Source organism: Papio anubis, chromosome 7, assembly GCF_008728515.1.
Source record: "Papio anubis isolate 15944 chromosome 7, Panubis1.0, whole genome shotgun sequence".
NCBI classification, from domain to species: Eukaryota; Metazoa; Chordata; class Mammalia; order Primates; family Cercopithecidae; genus Papio; species Papio anubis.
In genome coordinates this window covers 83366942-83389605 of record NC_044982.1, presented here as the reverse complement: position 1 = coordinate 83389605, position 22664 = coordinate 83366942, and the positions used below count along the sequence as shown (strand labels likewise).

Genomic DNA, 22664 nt, shown 5'->3' with positions numbered 1-22664 from the left:
ACCCCAGGAAGTCCACCCACCTCAGCCTCCCAAAGTGCTGGCATTACAGACGTGAGCCACTGCGCCCAGCCATATGCTGTATTTTGTTTGTTTGTTTTTGAGACAAAGTCTCGCTCTTGTCCTCCAGGCTGGAGTGCAAGGGCGTGATCTCGGCTCACTGCAACTTCCACCTCCCGGGTTCAAGCGATTCTCTTGCCTCAGTGTCCTGAGTGGCTGGGATTACAGATGCCTGCCACGACTCCTGGCTAATTTTTTTTTTTTTTCTTTTTTTTGAGACAGGTTTTGCTCTGTCGCCCAGGCTGGAGTGCAGTGGCGCCATCTCAGCTCACTGCAAGCTCCGCCTCCCGGGTTCCCGCCATTCTCCTGCCTCAGCCTCCCGAGTAGCTGGGACTACAGGCGCCCGCCACCACGCCCAGCTAATTTTCTTTTTCTTTTCTTTTTTTTTTTTTGTATTTTTAGTAGAAATGAGTTTCACCTTGTTAGCCAGGATGCCCTCCATCTCCTGACCTCCTGATCCGCCCACCTCGGCCTCCCAAAGTGCTGGGATTACAGGCGTGAGCCACCACCCCGACCTCACTCCTGGCTAATTTTTGTGTTTTTAGTAGAGATGGGGTTTCACCATGACCTCAGGTGATCCGCTTGCCTCAGCCTCCCAAAGTGCTGGGATTACAGGTGTGAGCCACTGCACTGGGCCTATGCTGTATTTTTAATGCTGAAATTGGCAACCATTTCCAAGCCCAATCATCAGAATGCAATTAAGCAGATCTTTGTGTTTCACACTTGGATGGTGTGGAAAATGCAGTGTGTCTGTTTACTGGGCATATATTATTTTGCAGTCACTCCTGCAGTGCAACTAGTCCTTCTGGCTTCTTCCAGTGGTTTTTCACTCTGCCACTGATAGCATGTGTACCTCTCTTAAGGCCCTTTCACATTTTACCTGGTTAGAAATTACATTTATCTCCTACTGGATTGTGAGCTTTTATTTTTTTATTTTTTTAATTTTTTTATTTTTTTATTTTTTTTTTTTTTTGAGACGGAGTCTTGCTCTGCCGCCCAGGCTGGAGTACAGTGGCCGGATCTCAGCTCACTGCAAGCTCCGCCTCCCGGGTTCACGCCATTCTCCTGCCTCAGCCTCCCGAGTAGCTGGGACTACAGGCGCCTGCCACCTCGCCCGGCTAGTTTTTTGTATTTTTAGTAGAGACGGGGTTTCACCGTGTTAGCCAGGATGGTCTCGATCTCCTGACCTCGTGATCCGCCCATCTCGGCCTCCCAAAGTGCTGGGATTACAGGCTTGAGCCACCGCGCCCGGCCTGATTGTGAGCTTTTAAATACAAGTATTTACTATTCATTTCTGTACCCGCTCTATGCTTAATACATATTTGCCAAATGAACACAGGAAGGAATGACAGCAATGATCTTCTAGTCACAAAGGCTTGAAGCCCTTGCTCATCTTTGACAACTTTTTTCTTTCCTTCACATCCAGTTAGTTGCCTGCTCCTGTTGATTATTTCCACTTCAGTGTTTCTCACATTCTTTTTCATTATAACTGATACCACCTTTGGCTTCTTATGTCCTCATTCCGGAATTGCTGAAATATTCTCCTAACTGATTTTTTTCTTTTTCTTTCTTTCTTTCTTTCTTTTTTTTTTTTTTTGAGATGGAGTCTCGCTCTGTCGCCCAGGCTGGAGTGCAGTGGCACAATCTTGGCTCACTGCAACCTCTATCTCCTGGATTCAAGTGATTCTCCTGCCTTAGCCTCCCAAGTAGCTGGAACTACAGGAGTGTGCCACCATGGCTGGAGAATTTTTTTTTTTTTTTGTATTTTAAGTAGAGATGGGGTTTTGCCATGTTGGCCAGGCTGGTCTTGAACTCCTGACCTCAGATGATCTGCCCACCTCAGTCTTCCACAGTGCTGGGATTACAGGTGTGAGCCACCATGCCTGGCCTTCTCCTAACTGATTTGTGGATCTAAATTGTCACTCTCTAATTCATTCTGCACAGCATCAGATTTGTTTTCCTAAAACACCGTTTTGTTTTGTTTTTTTTAAGTAGAGTTTTGCTCTTGTCACCCAGGCTGGAGTGCAGTGGCATGATCTTAGCTCACTGCAACCTCTGCTTCCCAGGTTCAAGCGATTCTCCTGCCTCAGCCTCCTAAGTAGCTGGGATTACAGGCGCTTGCCACCATGCCCAGTTATTTTTTTTTTCTTTTTGTATTTTTAGTAGATATGGGATTTTGCCATGTTGGGCAGGCTGGCCTTGAACTCCTGACCTCAGGTGATCTGCCTGCCATGGCCTCCCAAAGTGCTGGGATTACAGGCGTGAGCCACCGCGCCAGGCCTAAAACACCATCTTGATCTTAACACTCACCTGCTTAAAAATGTTCTGTGGGCCAGGCGTGGTGGGTCGTGCCTGTAATCCTAGCACTATGGGAGGCCAAGGTGGGCAGATCACGAGGTCAGGAGATCGAGATCATCCTGGCTAACATTTTGTCTCTACTAAAAGTATTTTGTATTTTGTCTCTACTAAAAATACAAAAAATTAGTCAGGCGCAGTGGCACACGCTTATAGTCCCAGCTACTCTGGAGGCTGAGGCAAGAGAATCGCTTGAACCCGGGAGGCGGAGGTTGCAGTGAGCAGAGATCTCACCACTGCACTCCAGCCTGGGCAACAGAGCGAGACTCCATCTCAAAAAAAAAAAAAAAAAAAATGTTCTGTGAATTCAAGCTCCTCAGCATAGCAATCAAGGCCTTCCATAATCCATTCCCAACCTACCTCACATGCGTTCTCTGCTCCAGGGTCCCTATTCCTGGGGACCTCATTAAGGAGAAGTACAAAGTACAAATGATAAGTGCTGTGGTTCAGAGGTGGGTGAGGGAGTCAATATAGATTGGAAAGAGGCTGTGGATCCAGGATGGCTTTGTCAAGGTCTGGATTCACTTTTCTATATCTGACTTGGTCCGCTCACAGCCTCTCCTTTCTCAGCCCATACCTGGGAAGGAATTTCACAACAGGTGACACTTAAGCCAGATTGTGGAATACGATTCAAATCGGTGAAAGGGAGGTGGGAGATGTGTTAGGAATAGAGAGAAAAGAGCCTGTGATAGATAGATTTAGATTGGACCATAGTGGGTCTTACATGCCAGCTTGGGATAGAAGAGAAAATCAAATCAGCAAGATTTGATTTTATCTTATAACTCTCCAAGTTTTCCTAACAAAGAAAACACAGGATTTGAGTAATACTTTAGGAAAACATGTCCATGTAGAGGGTAAGATTACAATGGGAGACTGGTGAATGCTCAATTAGGAGGTCATTCAACTGTTCAGACCTGACTTGATAATGGCTTGACCTAGGGAGGTGGCAATCCATCTACAAAGAGTCTAAGACTTAGCCTTTAGAAAGAAGATGTATTCTAGGCTGGGCTCAGTGGCTCACACCTGTAATCCCAATACTTTGGGAGGCCGAGGTGGGTGGATCACCTCAGGTCAGGGGTTCGAGACCAGCCTGGCCAAGATGGCGAAATCCTGTCTCTACTAAAAGTACAAAAATTACCTGGGTGTGGTGGTGGGTGCCTGTAATCCCAGCTACTTGGGAAGCTGAGGCAGGAGAATCGCTTGAGCCTGGGAGGCAGAGGTTGGGTGAGCCAAGATCACAACACTGCACTCCAGTCTGGGTGACAAGAGTGAAACTCCGTCTCAAAAAGAAAGAATTAAAGAAGATATATTCTTACCTTTCAGCAAGATTTCCTGGTGGTCCTACGCCAATGAGAAGAGAAGGAGTGGTTGGACCTTAGCATGCCCTTTGGGTTTCTCCAACTTTCCCATGGCCATGTTTACACCTTTCCTTAGTACTGAGGCCCCAGACAGCTATGATGCCACAGCCCCACCATCATTATGTCTGGAGGGTCCAGACTCTTTCCTTTGTGTGTGGGTCTGTTTCTTCAAATAAATCCATTTCCACAGCACCACCTTCAGCTGCAACGTTTAGTAAAACATAAGTATGGCATATGTTGCTGCAGTAGTTGCAGCTTGTCACTCTGCCCCAATTAACTGGCTTTTTTTTTTTTTTTTTTTTTTGAGACAGGGTCTTACTTTGTTGCCCAGTCTAGAGTGCATGGAGTGCAGTGGCACGATCTCAGCTCACTGCAGCCTCACTCAGTGTGTGCTCAAGTGATCCTCCCACCTCAGCCCTCCACGTAGCTGGGACTACAGACACACACAACCACACCCGGCTAATTTTTTGTATTTCTTGTAGAGGTGAGGTTTCACCATGTTGCCCAGGCTGATCTCGAACTCCTGGGCTCAAGTGATTCACCCGCCTGGGCCTCCCAACATGCTGAGATTACAGGCGTAAGCCAACACACCTGGCCTTGACTTCAACCTTCTGAAGGGTCAGCTGTCAGGGTCCACCAACCCCACTCCTGTAAGTCTTAGACCCTGGTTGGTCTAAGACTTACAGACTCAACATTATGGAGTTAAGATCAGTTGTTTCTCCTACCCTGGAATCACAAGCCTCTCTGTTGCCATTGTGAACTCTTAGGCAGAAGGGGGAGCAGGAGCTAGAAGGCCACTAGATCCTTTGGACTTCAATACAAGTCAAAGACGTACTGCCAAAGAACTGTCAGGAATGCCATCTCTGTATACAGATAAAAGGACATATTTATCTCCAAAGCAAGGAAGAAAGAGACCTTCAGGTTCTAGTTTCCTTCATTCCTCAGCAATCTGCCTTTGTGGAAAACATTTCAGCCTCTTTCTCCTCCCCGCTGTTAAAAAGTTCTCTTGCTCTTTTTTCTCTTGTCTTTGCTTTAGTCCACTTTTAATTAATTAATTACTTTATTTATTTCTTTATTTTTGAGATGGAATTTTGCTCTTATTGCCCAGGCTGGAGTGCAATGGCGGCTCACTGCAACCTCCACCTCCTGGGTTCAAGCGATTCTCCTGTCTCAGCCTCCCAAGTAGCTGGGATTACAGGCATCCACCACCACACCTGGCTATTTTTTTTTTGTATTTTCAGTAGAGATGGGGGTTTCACCATGGTGGCCAGGCTGGTCTCGAACTCCTGAACTCAGGTGATCTGCCCTCCTCTGCCTCCTAAAGTGCTGGGATTACAGGCATGAGCCAGGCATGCCCAGCCTTTTTAATTTAATTTTATTTATTTTCCTTTCTTTATTTTTTGTTGAGACAGGGTGTCACTGTGTTGCCCAGGCAGGAGTGCAGTGGCACAATCATGGCTCACTGCAGCCTTGACCTCTTGGGCTCAGGTGATCCTCTCACCTCAGCTTCCTGAGTAGCTGGGATTACAGGTATGTGCCACCATGCTTGGCTAATTTTTTTTTTTTTTTTTTTTTTTTTTAAGACAGAGTCTTGCTCTGTCACCCAGGCTGGAGTGCAGTAGTTCGATCTCGGCTCACTGCAACCTCCACCTTCTGGGTTCAAGCGATTCTTCTGCCTCAGCTCACGAGCAACTGGGACTACAAGCACACGAACCACGCCCAGCTAATTTTTTTTTTTTTGGTTTGTTTGTATTTTTAGTAGAGATGGGGTTTCACCATATTGGCCAGGCTGGTCTCGAACTCCTGACCTCGTGATCCACCCGCCTCAGCCTCCCAAAGTGCTGGGAAGCGTGAGCCTCCGCTCCCATCCCCGGCTAATTTTTATTTATTTTGTAGAGATGGGGGTCTTGATATGTTGTCCAGGGTGGTCTGGAACTCAGGCTCAAGTCATCCACCTGCCTTGGTCTCCCAAAGTGCTAAAATTACCGGTGTGATCCACCACACCCAGCCTCAGTCCATTTTTCTTTCCCCATCTATCCCTTGAGTTCGAAGTGTGAGCTGAGTTCCTTGCTCCCATATCTCTGAAGAGAGTCCCCAGCACCAAGGTCTTCTGCCTCAGTGGGGTTGCAGCACTCTATTCTGACCACATCAGTCCACTGAATTGTCTTTACCTCGTCCTAGGCTGGGAGCCCTCTCAGGCCAGGGACAGGGCCTTATTTGTCTCTATATGCCAGTGCCCCGCATGGGAGAAACGAGGAGCCCAGCCCTGCTGCTTCCATTTGTGCCCACTTTTCTCTGCATTACCCCAGCCCCCCACCCAACTCCAGATAACTATGACAGACAGGAGACTCTTTGGGTGACTCTCAGATGCGTCATGGGCAGCAGAAGGTGAAGGTCTGACTGCAAAGGCAGCGTCTTCCTAGTGCTGGAGACTCTGCAGGCCTCATCCTGCCTTCTTTCAGCTGTCCTCAGAGATGAAGGCGGCTGCTCCATCAGCCAATCCCAAAGCCTGAATTGGGGATTGAGGAGAAATGAAGCGTCAGCTCACATGCCTTTCTGGCCAGTTCTGGCTGTGGCCCAGCTTCTCTGTAGCGTCCCTTCTACCCCACCAGACCCCAGTCACAAATTCCTGACTTGCTTCTTCCAAACTTCACTCAGCCCCAGGGATGGCTCTGCAGGATGTGTGCAAGTGGCAGTCCCCTGACACCCAGGGACCATCACCTCACCTGCCTCGGGCTGGTGGCTGGGCTGTGCCCCGGGGCTGTGACCCTCAAACCTTCCTACAGATCCATGGCCCCAGACTGGCCCATGGCACTACCACCCTGGCCTTCCGCTTCCGTCATGGAGTCATTGCTGCAGCCGACACGCGTTCCTCCTGTGGCAGCTACGTGGCGTGTCCAGCCTCATGCAAGGTCATCCCTGTGCACCAGCACCTCCTGGGTACCACCTCTGGCACCTCCGCCGACTGTGCTACCTGGTATCGGGTGTTACAGCGGGAGCTGCGGCTTCGGGAACTGAGGGAGGGTCAGCTGCCCAGTGTGGCCAGTGCTGCCAAGCTCTTGTCAGCCATGATGTCTCGATACCGGGGACTGGATCTCTGTGTGGCCACTGCCCTGTGCGGCTGGGACCGCTCTGGCCCTATGCTTTTCTACGTCTATAGCGATGGCACCCGCCTGCAGGGGGATATCTTCTCTGTGGGCTCTGGATCTCCCTATGCCTACGGCGTGCTAGACCGTGGCTATCGCTACGACATGAGCACCCAGGAAGCCTACGCCCTGGCTCGCTGTGCCGTGGCCCATGCCACCCACCGTGATGCCTATTCAGGGGGCTCTGTAGACCTTTTCCACGTGCGGGAGAGTGGATGGGAGCATGTGTCACGCAGTGATGCCTGTGTGCTGTACATGGAGTTACAGAAGCTCCTGGAGCCAGAGCCAGAGGAGGATGCCAGCCATGCCCATCCTGAGCCTGCCACTGCCCACAGAGCTGCAGAAGAGAGAGAGCTCTCTGTGGGGCCAGGGGAGATGACACCAGGAGACTCCAGGATGCCAGCAGGGACTGAGACAGTGTGAGAAGCAGGACTTGGTTGGGGGTGGTGTAGGCCTGGGGAGCAGGTGGGAGGATGAGCAGCGGGGGAGGGTCCCACTGGCAGCAGCCTCACAGCATCTGACTCTAGCCTGTATGGGTTGCTGGCTTCATTTATTGCAAGTCTCTGTCCTTTCATGACTCCCAGAGCTATTACAGCTCTGCCCAACAAGTTCCTGTTGACGCCCAGTGGATTTGTCCAGCCTTCTTCTTGGCACCAAGTCCATCTTTCAGTCAATACTTGCAGTGCGCCTACTGCATGCCAGACACATGCTAGGTGCTAGACCCTCTTTTCTTGCCATCTTCTCTGCTTTTTTCCATCATCTCATCCCCAGTTTCTCTTAGTTTCGGTCTTCTATATGTCTCAGCTTCAGCGTCTTTGTCTCTTTCTCCTGATCACTTTGTCAGCTTGGTAAGATGGGGCACCCGGGAGGGAAGCAGCCCCTCTCAGAATGAGGTGTAGTGATAGACACCCTTTGGATGTTGATGGGTTTGTCTTATCTGCTCTCTTCCTCTGCCTTGACCATAATGACTAGAATGATTATTCCTTTACTGAATGCAGTTCTCATGACAACGCTTTGAGGTAAAATAAGTCTCACTTTACAGAAGAGGAATCAGGTTCAAAGGGTTATGTGACTTGCCCGGGGTCATACAGTAAATGGCAGAGATGAGACTTAGATCCAGGCCTTCTCCTCCAGGATCCATGCTCTTTCAGCACAGCTCTCCCTCCCTGCCTGGCCCTGTGCCCTGCCTTTCCTCTCTTCCCTGCAGGCTTCCGGAGAGGGATGCAGAGGGAGAAAGTAGCTGGGTCAAGCCCCTGCCTGGTGGCCAGGGTTGAATGAACCCTGAGGGCCTGGAGGTTGTGAGCTCACAGCAGCTGCTGCCTGCACAGGCTCCTGTGGCTTTATCTTCCAGGCCCGGAGCCATCCCCCACAGTCCGCCCTTGCTCTCCAGATTTCTGGGCCTGGCGGTGCTGCTGCCAGATTTCCCCTCCTCCTTTCTTCCCTTTGCCTTCTTTCCAGCCCCTCCTTCCTGATGCTCCCTCTGGAGAATGAAGGCAAGAGGGAAGTAGTTGTTCCAGTGGGAACTGACTAGCTAGCACATCCTCTCCTGCCCCTACTGTCCCCATTCCCACTCCCCCAGAAGCCCAGACTTGAAGATCCAGACTAACACCTCCAGGAGGGCCACTGCCCTGCTGTCCCCTGGCCAAATGAGAGAGAAAGCACTGTTAACCTGTGAGATAGGGCCTGAAGGAAGGGGGCCTGAAGGAAGGGTGCTGAAGTTGCTTTCCTCACATCCAATCCTAAAGCTTCCAGTCCCAAGAATAACAGCCTCCTGCCTTCCCTCCTGGACACCCCTCATCCCCGGCTCTAGCATAGGCCTGAGCCTTAATCTTGCACCCCAGATTAAACATTCCTTCAGCCTGGAGCTGGACAGACAGACCTCCAGACTCTGGTGCAGAGCGGGTGACTGGGGATGGGGGAGGTCCCCTGACTGGGGAAGGGTCAGGGGGCTCCAGAAGGGAAAACCCCAGAAAGGACACAGTAGGGAGAAATTGTGGTGGACACCACAGAAAGGTGTCCACTATGGGGGGACTGGCCTTCAAGGAATCTGGCCAGTGGCCTCTGCGGTCACCCTTCTTTACCCCTTGCTCACTCCCCAGCCTCAGGGGAGGAGATGTGGGACTCCAGGACTGCTAACTGGGAGGCAGGGATCCCTGGAGGAAGCAGTGAGGAGGGGCAGCTTTTGCATGGGGTTCAAGTGTTTGACTTGGCATAAGAGGGTGCATATTCATGTCCACAGGTGTATGCAGTTCTGTGTCCAGGTGTAGGTGAGTGATACAGGATGGGTTTGTGCACATGAGTGTGGCAGGCGATGCATGTGCAGTTCCTGTGTGCAGAGACAAGAAACAGACTGAAAGAGAAAGAGCAACACCTGAATAAGGAAATCAGCCTCTCAGCAGGAAGACTGCCAGGCCTTGTCACTTCTTTTGGGGAGTGCTCCAAAGTAAAGAGGAGGTGGGGGACAGGCTCACACCACCAGTTCTCTACTTCCTCATCCTCCCAGCCCTATCCTGAGCCTCTCAGGAAGTGAGAAAAGACAGGCAGGGAGGGGTGGCCTGGGGCCTGGGATTGCCACCTGAGCGCAGCCAAAGGTGGGCTGTGAACTGCATGCAGCTGTCTCCCCCTGAGACGCTTGGCGCCTCACCCCCATTGCCAAACTGGAGGGGGAGGATGAACTCAGACCAAGAGGGCAGAACCAGACCAACAGGGCAGAACCAGGGGTGGGCGGACCCTCCTCTCTTTTCCTTCCATAGTCCCACCCATCTTCACTCCCTTTGACAGGTCCTGTCCTTCCAGAGGATGAGGTAGTTGAGGCCAGAGATGAGCCCATGGGTCTTGCTGACAAGCCGGTTCCCTCTGCCCTATTATTTTCCTCTCTGTTTTGAATGAGTTGGTGGGGAGGACCTTAGGAGAGTCTTAGGGAGGGCTGGGCAGACAAAGGCCAACACCCCATTCCAATGCACTCCTCACTGTCTAAGAGTAGCCCATGAGTCATTTCCTCCATTTCTCTACTAATTCCTGAAGGCTTGATACAGATACGGGGTTGAGACCAAAGGGACAGAGATCTTGCCCTTCCTGCCCCGAACCAGAAGACCTTGTCCCTCTGATTCTCTGCTTGGGGTGCCTACCTCCTCACAGTCTCTGGAGAGCTCGGGGGTATAGCCTGCTCTTACACAAGCCCTTGGACTGTCAGAGGTCCAGGGTTCCATCCTTCAGCAGAGTAAATGACTTGAACTCCAGCACTGGAGGGAGGGGACTTGTTCTCCCACCTCCTGCTTGTCCTTATCAAGCAGGTGGGGAAGGTGTGAGGGAAGGTATGTTCACATTGAAGCAGCTTTCCCCAGCTGCCAGTACCCCACATGAAGGGGGAGTCACAAGGACCTATCCTGCCTCGCCTACTTGTGCGTGCCTCTGGAGCCCTGGAGTTGAGAGGCCTGGGCTCTCATGCTGGCTCCTGAGTGGACTCCTTCTCTGTACATTGGGAGATGCTTGCAGTTCTGGCTCAGCTCCCACCCAGTTGACTGCTTCTGTCTCTCAACAGCCTGCCTCCCTGGTCCTCTCCCTCCTCCTTTGTGTTCTGCAAAGACTAAGACCATGGCCTGCGGGAGAATTAAAGGTGGGAGCAGCGGGCCCAGATTCAATGTGACTGTCTAACCCTGGTCCACCCTTTCCCCACTTGGCACTACGAGCCCCAGGAAAGGCTGGTTTGCCCCCACTGCAGCCTGCCACCCCCATTGTTTTTCTAGTCCAGAAACCCCTTCCCCTTAGTCTTTTATCCCTCCTGCCCTCTTCTCAGCAGCTCTCACACTTCACCCTCTACTTCTCCTGCCCACCTTGCCCTCCGAACAATCCCCATATCTTTTTTTTTTTTTTTTTTGAGACGGAGTCTCGCTCTGGCGCCCAGGCTGGAGTGCAGTGGCCGGATCTCAGCTCACTGCAAGCTCCGCCTCCCGGGTTCCCGCCATTCTCCTGCCTCAGCCTCCCGAGTAGCTGGGACTACAGGCGCCCGCCACCTCGCCCGGCTAGTTTTTTGTATTTTTTAGTAGAGACGGGGTTTCACCGTGTTAGCCAGGATGGTCTCGATCTCCTGACCTCGTGATCCGCCCGTCTCGGCCTCCCAAAGTGCTGGGATTACAGGCTTGAGCCACCGCGCCCGGCCCATATCTTTTTTTTGAGACGGAGTCTCGCTCTGTCACCCAGGCTGGAGTCCAGTGGGATGATCTTGGCTCACTGCAACCTCCACCTCCCAGATTCAAGTGATTCTCCTGCCTCAGCCTCCTGAGTAGCTGGGACTACAGACATGTGCAACCATGCCCTGCTCATTTTTTGTATTATTAGTAGAGATGGGGTTTCTACTGTTGGCCAGGCTGGTCTTGAACTCCTGACCTCAAATGATCCACCTGTCTCAGCCTCCCAAACTGCTGGATTTATAGATGTGAGCCACTGCGCCTGGCTGAATCCTTATATCTTAATTTCCTTGGACAGCTTGAGACTAAGAGAACCCAGGAAGTTGGTGGTGAGAGTGGGGCGGAGTCATCATCTCCTTACTCATGGAATTAACCCAAGTCCTCCCCTATCTAGAAGGACATGAAGTGGATTTTCCCCCAAGAAGAAAGGAGAATGAACTGGGAGGCAAATAGGCTAGGCCTCTCCTCCCATCCTTTGGGACAATGAAGCTTTGTAAAGAAACCTGAGTGCAAAAACAGAAGCAGGGCTCCAGCTTTACAAAATAAAGTGTTTGTTTATTATGAAATTAGAGATGGAGGCCCCTCCCCTTCCTCCCTCTTTCCCCTTCCCCAGCCGCCTCCCCCTTTCCTTTCCCTACTCCCTCAGGAAGCACACAAGACAATGCCCAGGGCTGGGATGCCCAGGGTAAGGTGACAGCTGGGCAGAGCTCCAGGGAGGCGGCCACACGGGAGGCTGGAGCTCTTGCCCTGGGAGGCGGGCTGGTTCCCTCTCTCAGCTGGAGGCCAGTGAAGCCAGGATGAGGCTGAGGCCATGAGTGATGGATGGAACCATGCAGGCAGGTCTGTAATGACAGGGGAGCCAGTTTAGAGGCAGTAGGGAGTGGGAGCCTTCATCCACTGCCTTGCCCCACAGTCTAGAGGCACTGACCTGGGGCACAGCATCCCCTGCAGGAGGGTGGGCAGCAGTGGCTGGAAGTTTCTCTTGATTTTGGGATGGACAACAGAAAAAAAACAAGAAGCCAGTCACAGGGACCCAGAGAGAAGGAAAGGAGATGTGGGCAGAAGACAGACACAGAGCATGTGTATGGGCAAGGGAGACACAGGGAGACTATGTGTGAACTTCAGAACTGCAGAGACAAAACAGCCACGGAGGAAGGAGAGGAATCACAGTGAGAGAACGCAGGGCCAGGGCCAGGAAACCCAGGCCCGGACAGAGGAGTGTGTCACAGATAGAGACAAAGATTCCTGGAGAGAGACACACAGACCGACTCAGGAGGAGGGAGGTGAGAGCGAGGGTGCCCCGGGGAAGCAAGGAGGGACACAGGGACAGGGAGGAGGCCTGAGGCCCCTGGGCTGCTGCCGCCCGCCTGGACCCCGTGGGGCTCACTCAGAGGGCCTGTGCCGGCTGCCCCCGCGCGGTGGGCCGGGCCAGCGCGGGCGCTCAGGGGGCCGGGGGCTCTTTGGCCCCATACAGCTCCGCCAGGGTGCGGAAGAGCGGACCCCAGTCGTCCAGCGGCTCCGCGGGGCCGGGGACGCCGCCGGCTTCGCTGCCGGATCCCAGGGAGCTGAGGGAGCCGCAGGAGGAGCCCCGGCCCTCGTAGCCGTACACCTGCACCGAGTCGTACGGGGGTACGCTGGGGTCCTCGTCCGCCTCGCGGAGCCGCAGCACCAGGAGCTGCGCCACATCGGCGGGGCCTGGGGGTCTGGGCTGGCGCGACACCCGAGCCCGGGGCAGCACGTCTCGGCGCGCGGGAGGGCCGGGCGCCTGGGGGGCCGCCCCGTCCGGGTTCTGCAGGGCCGTGATGTCGAAGGCCTCCGTGTCCTCCTCGCCGCCGCCCTCGTCGTCGTAGGTGATGATGTTCTCTCGGACGTCCTCCTCCTCCAGTACCATCAATGCTTCCTGCTTCTGCCGCCGCAGGGCCACGAAGAGCACTACCAGGGCTGCGCGAGAGACGGGCACACAGGCCCTGAGCCAGTAGGGCCGGGAGCTGGCGGCCTGTCTCCATGTGAACGGCTGACCCATCACGTGACAGAAGCCGTGTGGCTAGGGGCTGACATCTAGCAAACCTGGCATTGAATCCTGACTTCAGCCCTTACTCGCTGTGTGACCATGGGAAGTTGCTTGACTTCTCTGAAGCCTCAATTTGCCCCTCAGATTACTTGTGTGGAAAATAGGGAAAATATATTTACTTCTAAGGGTTGCTGACACAATAAAATGAAATATCACAAGTGATGTGCCCAGCACCATACTTGGCACAGAGTAGGGGGCTCAATTATGATTGGCATTATGATTGGCAGGTCACGGATAGAGGCCAGAGCTTTTCTCTTGGATGCATCAGGTGGTGGGAAAATCCAGGCATGAGGGTCGTTCAAGCCCTAAGGTGGATTTCCCTATGTCCAGAAACCTGGTTCTTCTCCACACCCCTGCAGGCCCAGATCCCACAGCTCTGTCCCACTGCCGCCTGACTCACCAAGCAGGGCACCCACACAGGTGATGATGGCAAGCAGGGCGCCGGTGCTGAGCCCAGCAGCTGAGAGGTGAGCCTCAGGCCAGCAGGATGCCACAGAGCCGTCAGGCTGGCAGCGGCACACACTAACAGTCACTGTGGCAGTGCTGCTCAGCGCCGGCTGCCCCCAGTCCCACAGTTCTATGGGAACCAAGTAGGGGGCCTGGCGGGGTGGAGCAGGGCGGGAGGGCAGCAGCAGGCTGGCGGAGCCATCTGTGGGAGAGGGAAGGTATTGAGGTATCTTCTGGGACACCTTCCAGGTAGGATTGGTCCAGCCCATAGAGCCAGCTTCCCATGGGGAAGGTTTACAAAGAGCCAACAAAAGAGTATAAGTCCACACCCATCTTCTGTTGGGCAGAAGGCCCAGGCATGTGGGGCAGGGGTCAGGCAGGCTGGGCTAAGGGTGGAGGAGGAGGAGAGGAGGACAGAGGCAGGTATGGACACAGTTGTAGGAGGCTACCCACCTCGGTTGTCCCGGACAGTAAAGTTGGCATCGGGGCCCAGAGGACCTTGAAAGGAGACATGGCTACTGTTGCCAACTTCATCTCTGTCCAGGGCCCGGATGACCTGAATCAGCTGGGAGGAAGAAGAGAGAGGCCTTGTATGGAGTGGGCTGCTGGAGGCCTTGATGTCCCAACCCCTCTGCCTCAGTTGCTCACCTGGCCAGGAGCTGCAGAGTCACACACAAAGGTATCGTAGGGCTCAGCCAACTGGGGAGCATTGTCATTCTCATCCAGGGTCTGGATGGTCACTTGCACGCGCGAGGCCTGTGCAGAGCTGTCTGAAGCCAGAACACCAAAACACACACCACGCACACATCACACAGTTTACACATAACATATGTGGTGCATGGGCATGGATGCCACATGCAGCATATAGCATGCACAGGAAACACATGAAATATGCATGTAATGTACAAGTAGAAAGCAATATTGTAGAATGAATGGAACAATACCAAGTGCATACAATATTCATGTAATACCCAAGATATATGCAATACACAATAAACATTCAACAGGAATGCCGCAGCCATGATACACATATACAATAACCCACATGCAGGGCACATGCAGCATAAATGAAAGATAGAAGGTGCATACAAGTTGCATGCAGACAACAGCCACGAATATACAAAACACATTCATACCATATATCCAATGTACACTCAACATTTAAAACAAATGCAATGTACATGAAGCAGATGTTTGATACGCATAGTGAATGCAGTGCCACATCCCCCAACAACACCCAGAGCCCATAGAATGCATTTTCGCACATAGAGGCCATGCACAGCACCAGTGGGGTGGACAGACACATATACACCACACACACACACACACACACACACACACACACACACCCCATCAGAGGTCTGGGAGGCTGTAGTACAGCAATGAGTATCACTTAGAGTTGACCTTGGGTAGGAAGGAGCTGCATGATCTACAGGGTGCAGAGCCCAGGGCAGCTTGGGCACCACAGCCAGACACAGGCCCTACCTTTACCCATCCCTTCATCAGGTGACTACCTACCATTACCCTACCTTGCTTCTCACTGCCAGTGCCTTCCAAGAGAGAATGCAAAGTGTGTCTCCCTGTCACCTCTCTTAGGCCGGGTCTCCCAATTCCTTTAGTCTTTCCTCTAGGCAGAGTGATAGCTGGCTGGGCCTGGTGAAAGCGGCTGAGGTTGCAGCATGGGCAGGGGAGGCTGAGTGGATCACCTGGCTAAAAGGATTGAGATACCCCAGAGAGAGGATGGCGAGGGGGTCTACTTCTTCACTGCAGTAAGGGCCCAATGCTGCTAGTTGGTATCTGGGTGAGGGTAGGAGCAGGATTTGGCAGGAGAATGAGAAGACAGTGACAGGAAACACACACACACAAACACACACACACAAAGTTATGTATCTACAAGCGCCAAAAACATACTGTGTGTACACGGACACACACACGGCCATCCATGCACTAACAGATAACATGTGCACCGCCAGGTAGTATCTGTGCATATCACTATGCACACAGTTGCATGTACAGAAACATAACCCTAGACATTACATAGAAACATAAACATAGCATTAAACACATTTGAGAGGCAGTATGGTGGGGATAACAGCTCAGACTCTGCACACTGACTGGGTCTCATGGCTCCACCACTTAATCTCTATGTGACCTTGGGAAGTTACTTAACTTCTCTTTGCCTGAGTTTCCTTGTTTTAAATGGGGAAATAATCATACTTCCCTCATAAAGTTGTGGTGATGATTAAATGAATGAATCCATTTTGAAGATGGATAGTGCCTGATACACAGTAAGTAGTAAATTATCTGTCCACAAATGCCCACATACACAAAACACATACAAACAGCTGCATGTGCATACCACTACACATATCCAATCACACATATGCACAATTAATATAAATATAATTATGTACCCTCAACTGTAAACACATATATATCCATTACAGATATACACCCACAAATATATATGTGTGTATATCTACATACTTTCCCCACATTTGGAATTATATGCATGGCTGAGAACATACCCACATGTACACATTCATAGAGCTCTTCACTGACACATTCAGATATCCACATATGCAAGGGCAATTTTCATATGCAGTATGAAGACAAAAGGGTAGAGGAGCCCCTGGGGCATATGCAGGGGTGATAAGGGGCTATTCACAGAAAAGTGGGAGGGAGGTCTCCCTGTCTCTATGGGCTAGGGCTGCCCAGAGGCAGCTGAACCCGCTGCTGGCCGGACTGATGGGGGAGACCGCATATGGAGCTGGCACTCCTCCCTTTCCCTATGGGTGTCCACTCCCCTACCTTGGGGGATTCCCACAGGGCTTCCAACAGGGCTTATCTGGGGTGGGGCTGTTGGTGTGCTCCACTTAGCAACCAGAGGAGGTACCCAGCCCCTTTCTGGCTCCCAGCTCCAGCCTGAAGCAGAGAGTGAGCAGGATGGGGTCTGTCAGTACACAGATTGGGGGCTATGTAAGGTCTAGTTTATTTCTGGGTTGGGGCAAGTCAAGTAAGGGAATGAATTGAGGGTCAGGAGAATGCTCAGGCACACCCACTGTGCCAGCCCAGCCCAGCCTAGGGGGCTAGGAGACCAGGAGGCCTGCCCTACCTGGTAGCAAGGATCCAGGCTAGGACCCAGATCCAGGCTAGGACTCGGATCCAGGCTAGGATTCGGATCCAGGCTAGGACACAGTGGCCACACGCTGGTGAGGGTGTGATGGCAGTGAGCACCCTTCCCCACCCCCACACCCAGGGACAGCCCCTCGGCCAGGAGGCTGCTGCCGCCTTGTGGGCCCTGGACTCCTCACCAAGCTCTGTAGCCAGCACAGTGAGGTTGTGCCAGACACGAGCCTCGCGGTCCAGGGGTGCTGCTGTGTGGATGGTCCCTTCTTCGGGCTGGATAGAGAAGCAACGCTCCGGATCCGAGTGGGGGAGGATGGAGTATCTGGGGAAGGGAGAGAGATGCTGGGGCTGATCTGGGGCGGTACCACAGCTTGTTCCACCCCTTCCCTTCTTTCTTCCCTCTGTTCACCTTGCCAGACCTCATGACTCCTCTGGGCAGAGCCATAATTCAGGTTGGAGTCCCCTTAAAAGGCATATATCCCTGGGGGATCACCACCATTAAACACCTGTTAAGACTCAGGGCCACCGGGCTTCATAGGGGGAGGGGGAGAAGATACAGAAGGGAGTAGAAGAGGGATAAACAGACCTTGACTTTCAGACTTCTGGACCCTGTTCTGAGAACCCAGGGACCTGTGTTTCAGCCCTGCTCTGCCTTGGACTAGCTATGTGACTTAGGGCAAATCGTTTAACCTCTGTTTACTCAATTGAAAAATGGGAATGACACCAGTACCTCCCTCACAGAGCTGTGACAGGGATGCTGGCCGGGGAGGGGGAAAGAGTGGCTGTTCTGCCACTTACCAACTGTGTGACCACTCATGGCTGGCTTCTAAAACAACTGGTGATGAGAACACCCACTTCACGGGGCTGTTGTGAGAATTCAGTATCAGCAAGGGGGTAAACTGTGAAGCACTTTGGGAGTGATCAATAGAGATCCACTTATCAAATGAGATTACATCTGCTTGCACTGCCACTGGGAGGTGCCACCATCATCTACCCAGAGGGATGGATAGAGGGTTGAAGAATGGTCAGCCAGGCCCTCCGGCTCTCCCCTGGCACCCAGACCTGTAGACCAGCAAGCCCAGCTGCAGGGAGGGAGGCTTTTGCTGGGATATGAGTGATTTGCTATAAGGTAGGGGGCACATTTACTCATTCTCTGGGTGGGAATAGCCTGCCATCTGGCTCCCCAGCCCACACCCCAGCTCACCTACCTGATTGGGCTGGCAGGGGAGTCCAGGTCAGCCGCTGAGATCTGGCCTACCAGGGTCCCTGGGGCCTTGTTCTCGGGCACGGTCAGGTGGTAGGCAGCCTGGGTGAAGGCAGGTGGCTCTGGGGCATCTTGCACCACCACACGCACAGAGGCCACATCCTTGAAGGGCCCTCGCCGCAGATAGGCTGGGTCGATGAGCGTGTTGGTGGCCTCGACACGGAAGGCGTAGGAGCGCCGGCTCTCGAAGTCTAGGGGCTACAGTGAGGGGAGAGAGAGAAAAAGCGAGGCGTGTGGAAACCAGGGCAGGTCCCAGGCTCTTGGACGGTGACAAGTCCCCTCCACATGCATGCAGTGCTCAGTCCTCATGTGAGGAGAGGTGGCACTGGAGGGACAGTGGCCTTGGTGGTCAGGATGCACGGCAGATTACTTAGTAACTCTAGGTCTGCCCCTAGCTCCATCATAGACTTGTTGTCACTTCTTCTTTCTAAGCCCCATCTGAAAGATGAGGAGGTGACCATGATCTCTAAGCTCCAACAGAGAGATCCTGAGTCTGTTCTAGAAGAACAGTTAAATATGTGCCCTATGGGTCGGCAGGAGGCAGGTCTAAGAGAAAGCATTAACAGGCAGGAGACTAACCTTGCGGACAGTGAGGAGCCCGTCTCGACCCTGGGAGTCTGTGCTGATGCTGAAGGCCTCGGACCCCTCCCCGTCCAGGATGCTGTATGCCATCAGGGCGTTGTCCCCCAGGTCTGGGTCCTGGGCCCGGAGCCGGCCCACCAGCGTGCCAGGTCCAGCTGTCTCCACCACGGAGAACTGGTATAGGCCTTGGGGTGACAGAGGGGAGACACCTTAGAGAGGTCCCCAGCCCTCCTCCCTCCCCATAGCACTTTCTTCTCCCAGGGTCTGGCTGGGGAGGAGGCGAGGAGGGAAGGTTTCTCTAGACACTGTAGGGGTGCGGTGGTCAAAGGATGGCTCAGGTGGCAGCAATGGCCCCTTACTCTGTGGGAACTTGGGGGGATTGTCGTTGACATCGCTGAGTGTGACGGTCACCGTAGTGCTGCCTGACAGCCCCCCCATGTGGCCGCCCATGTCCTTAGCCTGGATCACCACCAAGAACTCCTCCTGTGTCTCCCGGTCCATGTTGGGGATGGCTGTACGCACCACTCCTAGGGAGACACGCTGGGTCAGAGGGTGTCTGTCCCCTTGGCTGCCCCACCGGGCTCCCAAGCTCCATCCTCACCAGTCTGGGGGTCCACAGAGAAGAAAGGCAGTCCATCCAGAACAGTGTACACCAGCTTGGCGCTGTTCCCATAGCTGGGGTCATCAGCATCGTGAGCAGTCACCTGGATCACTGATGTCCCTGTGGGGGATGCCAGCACCCCATTCAGCAGCAGCAGGGCAGGATGGGGAAGAATAGCAGACGGGGGGATGCAGACATGAGGGAGGCTGAACTGAAGGGGGCAGGTTCTGGGGCAGACAACAAGAAGGGAAGGAGAGGTGAGAGAGCTCCAGAAGACGGAAACTGGGGCACTGAGAGCTGGGGTGCTCACCGACATTGGACATCTCGGGCACAGTGGCATGGTAGGGCCCAAGGGGAAAAATGGGTGGATTGTCGTTGATGTCTTGCACTTTGATGATGAACTCTGATGGGGGCTCCAGGGGCCGGTTGGAGGCTCGGTCCACGGCTTGGGCCAGTAGCACATATTGTGCCTTTTCCTCCCGGTCAAGGCTCTTGGTAACATGAATATTGCCTGTGGCCTCATCAATCACAAATACGGTGCCTGCCCCCTCCCCGGTCAACAGGTACTTGGTGCGGCCCTCTCCCCGGTCAACATCCGAGTGCAGCTGCAGGGGTCAGGAAAAGATGGCAGAGGGCTCCAAGTACAGAGACAGGGTTAAAGAGTCTAGGTTTGGGTAGAGCGTTGGGAGTCCTGAGGGACCAAGGTCATTGCAGAAGTGATGAAGTTGCAGGGCAGGGCCTAAGGGCCTTGTGTCAGAGTAGACATGGGAGGGGTCATCCTTACCTTGCCAATGAGGACAGGCTCTGGACCAGCATATTCCTCAATGACAAAGAACTGGTTCCAGACCCAGCTCCTTCGAGTCCGCAGCAGAGCAGGCCCTGGGTGTCCCCGGGACCCTGCCCAGGCCCGGGCTGGGGCTGCCAGACGCCCCATGCATCCCCAGCCACCCAGCCAGGCCAGCAGGAGCCTCACCAGGCCCCACATGTTTGGACTCCAGCCAGGGCTCTGTTCACTGGCCCTGGGTGCCGAGGCCGGGCCAGGCCACGCGGCCCATGAGCAGCTGGGGTGGAGGGGAAGATGCGTTGAGGCTACCCCATGGATCCACACCTGCAGGACAAGCAGCTGCTCAGGCTCAAGGAAACCCCTAGCCCTCCTCCCCCGAGAATTAGATGCTGAAGACCAGACCTCCAAGGAACGAGACACTCCACTGCCCAGAACTCAGACTAACACGGAGAGCAGAGAGGCTGATCTTTCCTCTACCCAGGCTCTGCATGTATTCACCTCCAGCTCTCCAAGCTGATAAATCTCTGGTCAGTCAACTCCGAGTAGAGAACTGGGGAGGAACACAGCAGAGGGGATGCTGGGAGGGCTTGGAATCCCAAATCTGGTCTCTGTCCTCCCAGGTTGGGCATGTAGCCAGGTATTGGAGGAGGCGGGGCTACCAGAGAAAGGGCATAAAATTACAGAGTTGGGATTCATGGAGGTGTGGCCTTAAGGTGTCTAGGGTCAGGATGAGATGACAAGGAGAGCAGCCTCAGGCAGGGTTGAGAGTGGGAGAAAGTTCCTCCCACAAGGGGGAGCCCCACTTCTCTAGGCCCTGTCTCCAACCCACACTGCCAGTGCAGTCCTTGAAGGGGGACTGGGCTCATGAGACAGGAGTTGGGAGCCAGAGCTGAAGGAAGAGGATACAGGGTGGGGGACAGGGGGAGGTGACCGGGGAGGGAGGCCGACCCAGAGGCTAGAGATACAGCATGACTGACAGCTAGACTGACTCAGGGACTGTCCAGCAGAGACAGAAATGACTGGATGAGAGACAGAAACAGAACAGTGGCAAGAGACAGAATGAGAGACACCAGGGCAGCAGCCTGGGTGTCTGAAGGTAGAGAGGAGTCCTAGGGGCCAGGCTTGGAAATGGGTCACCCGGGGCAGTTCCGGGCAGGCAGTGGCAGCCCTCAGCTTCGGGGGTGTCAAGTCAGGCCTCAGGAACTTAATTCTGGGAGAAGGAGCAGACAGGAGGGGTGGAGGCAGGGAGGGGCCGCGGGAAGGGAGCTAGAGAGGAGACCCTTCCCACTGCTGTCCTTTCTCCCAGGGGTGGGTGGGGGGACCCCTCAGGTAGCTGTGGCTTCTGCCCCTCCTCCCTCAGAGCAGACACACACCTGACAGTCCCTTTGCTCCCGAGGGAAGGGGGAAGCCGGAGGAAAGCTGGGGACCAGAGAGAAGGCGGGATGAGGAGGCGAGAAGGAAAGAGATAGAGGAGTGGGAAACAGGATAGCGGGAAGGGGAGAGGAGAGGGAGGGAAAGGAGAGCAAGAAAGAGAAAAGAGAAAGACAGCAAAGGGGAGAAAGGTAGAGAAAGAAAAAGGCAAAGAGGGAGAGGAGATGGAAAAAGGACAAGAGGGTGAGGGAAGGGTTGGGAGATAGAGGGAAGGGATAAGGAAGGCAAACAGGCAGAGAAGGAAGGGTGAAGAGAAATCGAGAGAAGAAAGAGGCAGAGAGGTGCGAGGGGAGAAGGGAAAGAGGCAGAGCGCGGGAGAAGGGAGTCGGCAGCGGGTTCCCAGCCACGGAGCGCACCCCTCCGAAGACCCCCGGGCTGCGGGCCCCCTGCTGCCCCTCCGCGGATTCCCGACCCCTGCTCCGGGGCAGGCGCCCTTACCTGGCACTGCCGAGGGGCCCAGGCCGGCGGGAAGCACCCCCGCCCGCCCCCGTCGCCGGGTCCCGGGGGCGCAGCCCCGAGCCGATTGGAGCGGGCGCCGCGGCTCCGCTGCAGGTCTGAGCGGCCCCGGCGAGAACAAGGGAGCGAGACGGAGGGGGCGGGGGAAGGAGGCTCCGCCTGCGGAGAAACGAGGCGGCTCCGCGCCGCGCGGGAGAGAAGAGCCCAGCCTCCGACCCTCCCCGGCCAGCCGGGCCCGCGCGGCGGGGGCGGAGGCGGCGCCGCGCGTCCGCCCCCTCGGCGCTCCTGGGCTGCGGGGCGCATACAGATGTGGCGCCCCTCCCGGACTGGGCCCGCAGCGCCCGGCAGGGCACTCGGGCGGGAGGACGTCCAGGCCACGGCGCCCGGCCATTTCCGAAGAGCTGGCGGGGCGGGTGCACCTGGGAGCGCGAAGCTGCCAGCCTGCCGCCCGCAGCGGACAACGGGTGAGCGCACTGTGAGGTGGGGAATTCCGAGCCCACTGCGGAGAGACCCGGCTCCGGGCTCCGGGCTCCCGGTTCCTGGCTGGCTTTTGGGACTGATGTGGATTCCATCTGCAAGGCGGTGGCGTTTTGAGAGCCCGTGCAGAGCACGGTAGCAGGTCAGCTGGGGAACACTTAAGGACGGCATAAGGGTCCAGAGAGTCTGAGGCCCGGGCCCAGGGAGCGATTCGGGGACAGAGGCACGACATCGGCGGGAGGGCGGAGGCGGGCATTAGAGCTCTTTTTGGGAAGCTCGGTGACAGGGGCCAACAGAGCGAGGAGCTGCTGCCCCCTGG

At 54.4% G+C, this 22664-nt stretch overlaps 2 protein-coding genes across 11 annotated transcripts; one reads left to right on the top strand and one right to left on the bottom strand.

Moving 5' to 3' along the window:
• The first annotated feature begins 5742 nt into the window (after positions 1-5742).
• PSMB11 (proteasome subunit beta 11) lies at positions 5743-12115 on the top strand. Of its 4 annotated transcripts, XM_031668247.1 has the most exons (3): positions 5743-7335; positions 10458-10532; positions 11402-11495. In XM_031668247.1, the coding sequence occupies exons 1-2, from the start codon at positions 6437-6439 to the stop codon at positions 10504-10506; spliced, it is 948 nt and encodes a 315-aa protein (XP_031524107.1). In that variant the 5' UTR covers positions 5743-6436; the 3' UTR covers positions 10507-10532; positions 11402-11495. The 4 variants fall into 4 exon arrangements, with proteins under 4 accessions (XP_031524107.1, XP_009209441.1, XP_009209443.1 ...); XM_009211177.4 differs by lacking the exon at positions 10458-10532 and having other exon boundaries at positions 11402-12115; XM_009211179.4 differs by lacking the exon at positions 11402-11495 and having other exon boundaries at positions 5744-7335; positions 9156-10800.
• Positions 11632-22067, bottom strand: CDH24 (cadherin 24). Of its 7 annotated transcripts, none has more exons than XM_021941010.2 (14): positions 21851-22067; positions 19982-20305; positions 19508-19802; positions 19198-19317; positions 18956-19123; positions 18594-18781; positions 17959-18212; positions 16936-17072; positions 16433-16546; positions 14270-14391; positions 14075-14186; positions 13575-13823; positions 12032-13044; positions 11632-11945 (listed from the first exon to the last, which is right to left on the bottom strand). In XM_021941010.2, the coding sequence occupies exons 2-13, from the start codon at positions 20180-20182 to the stop codon at positions 12545-12547; spliced, it is 2460 nt and encodes an 819-aa protein (XP_021796702.1). In that variant the 5' UTR covers positions 20183-20305; positions 21851-22067; the 3' UTR covers positions 11632-11945; positions 12032-12544. The 7 variants fall into 7 exon arrangements, with proteins under 7 accessions (XP_021796702.1, XP_009209439.1, XP_009209436.1 ...); XM_009211175.4 differs by lacking the exon at positions 16433-16546 and adding an exon at positions 20384-20531 and having other exon boundaries at positions 21851-21957; XM_009211172.4 differs by lacking the exon at positions 16433-16546 and adding an exon at positions 20427-20531 and having other exon boundaries at positions 21851-21957.
• Between the last annotated feature and the right edge of the window lie 597 nt (positions 22068-22664).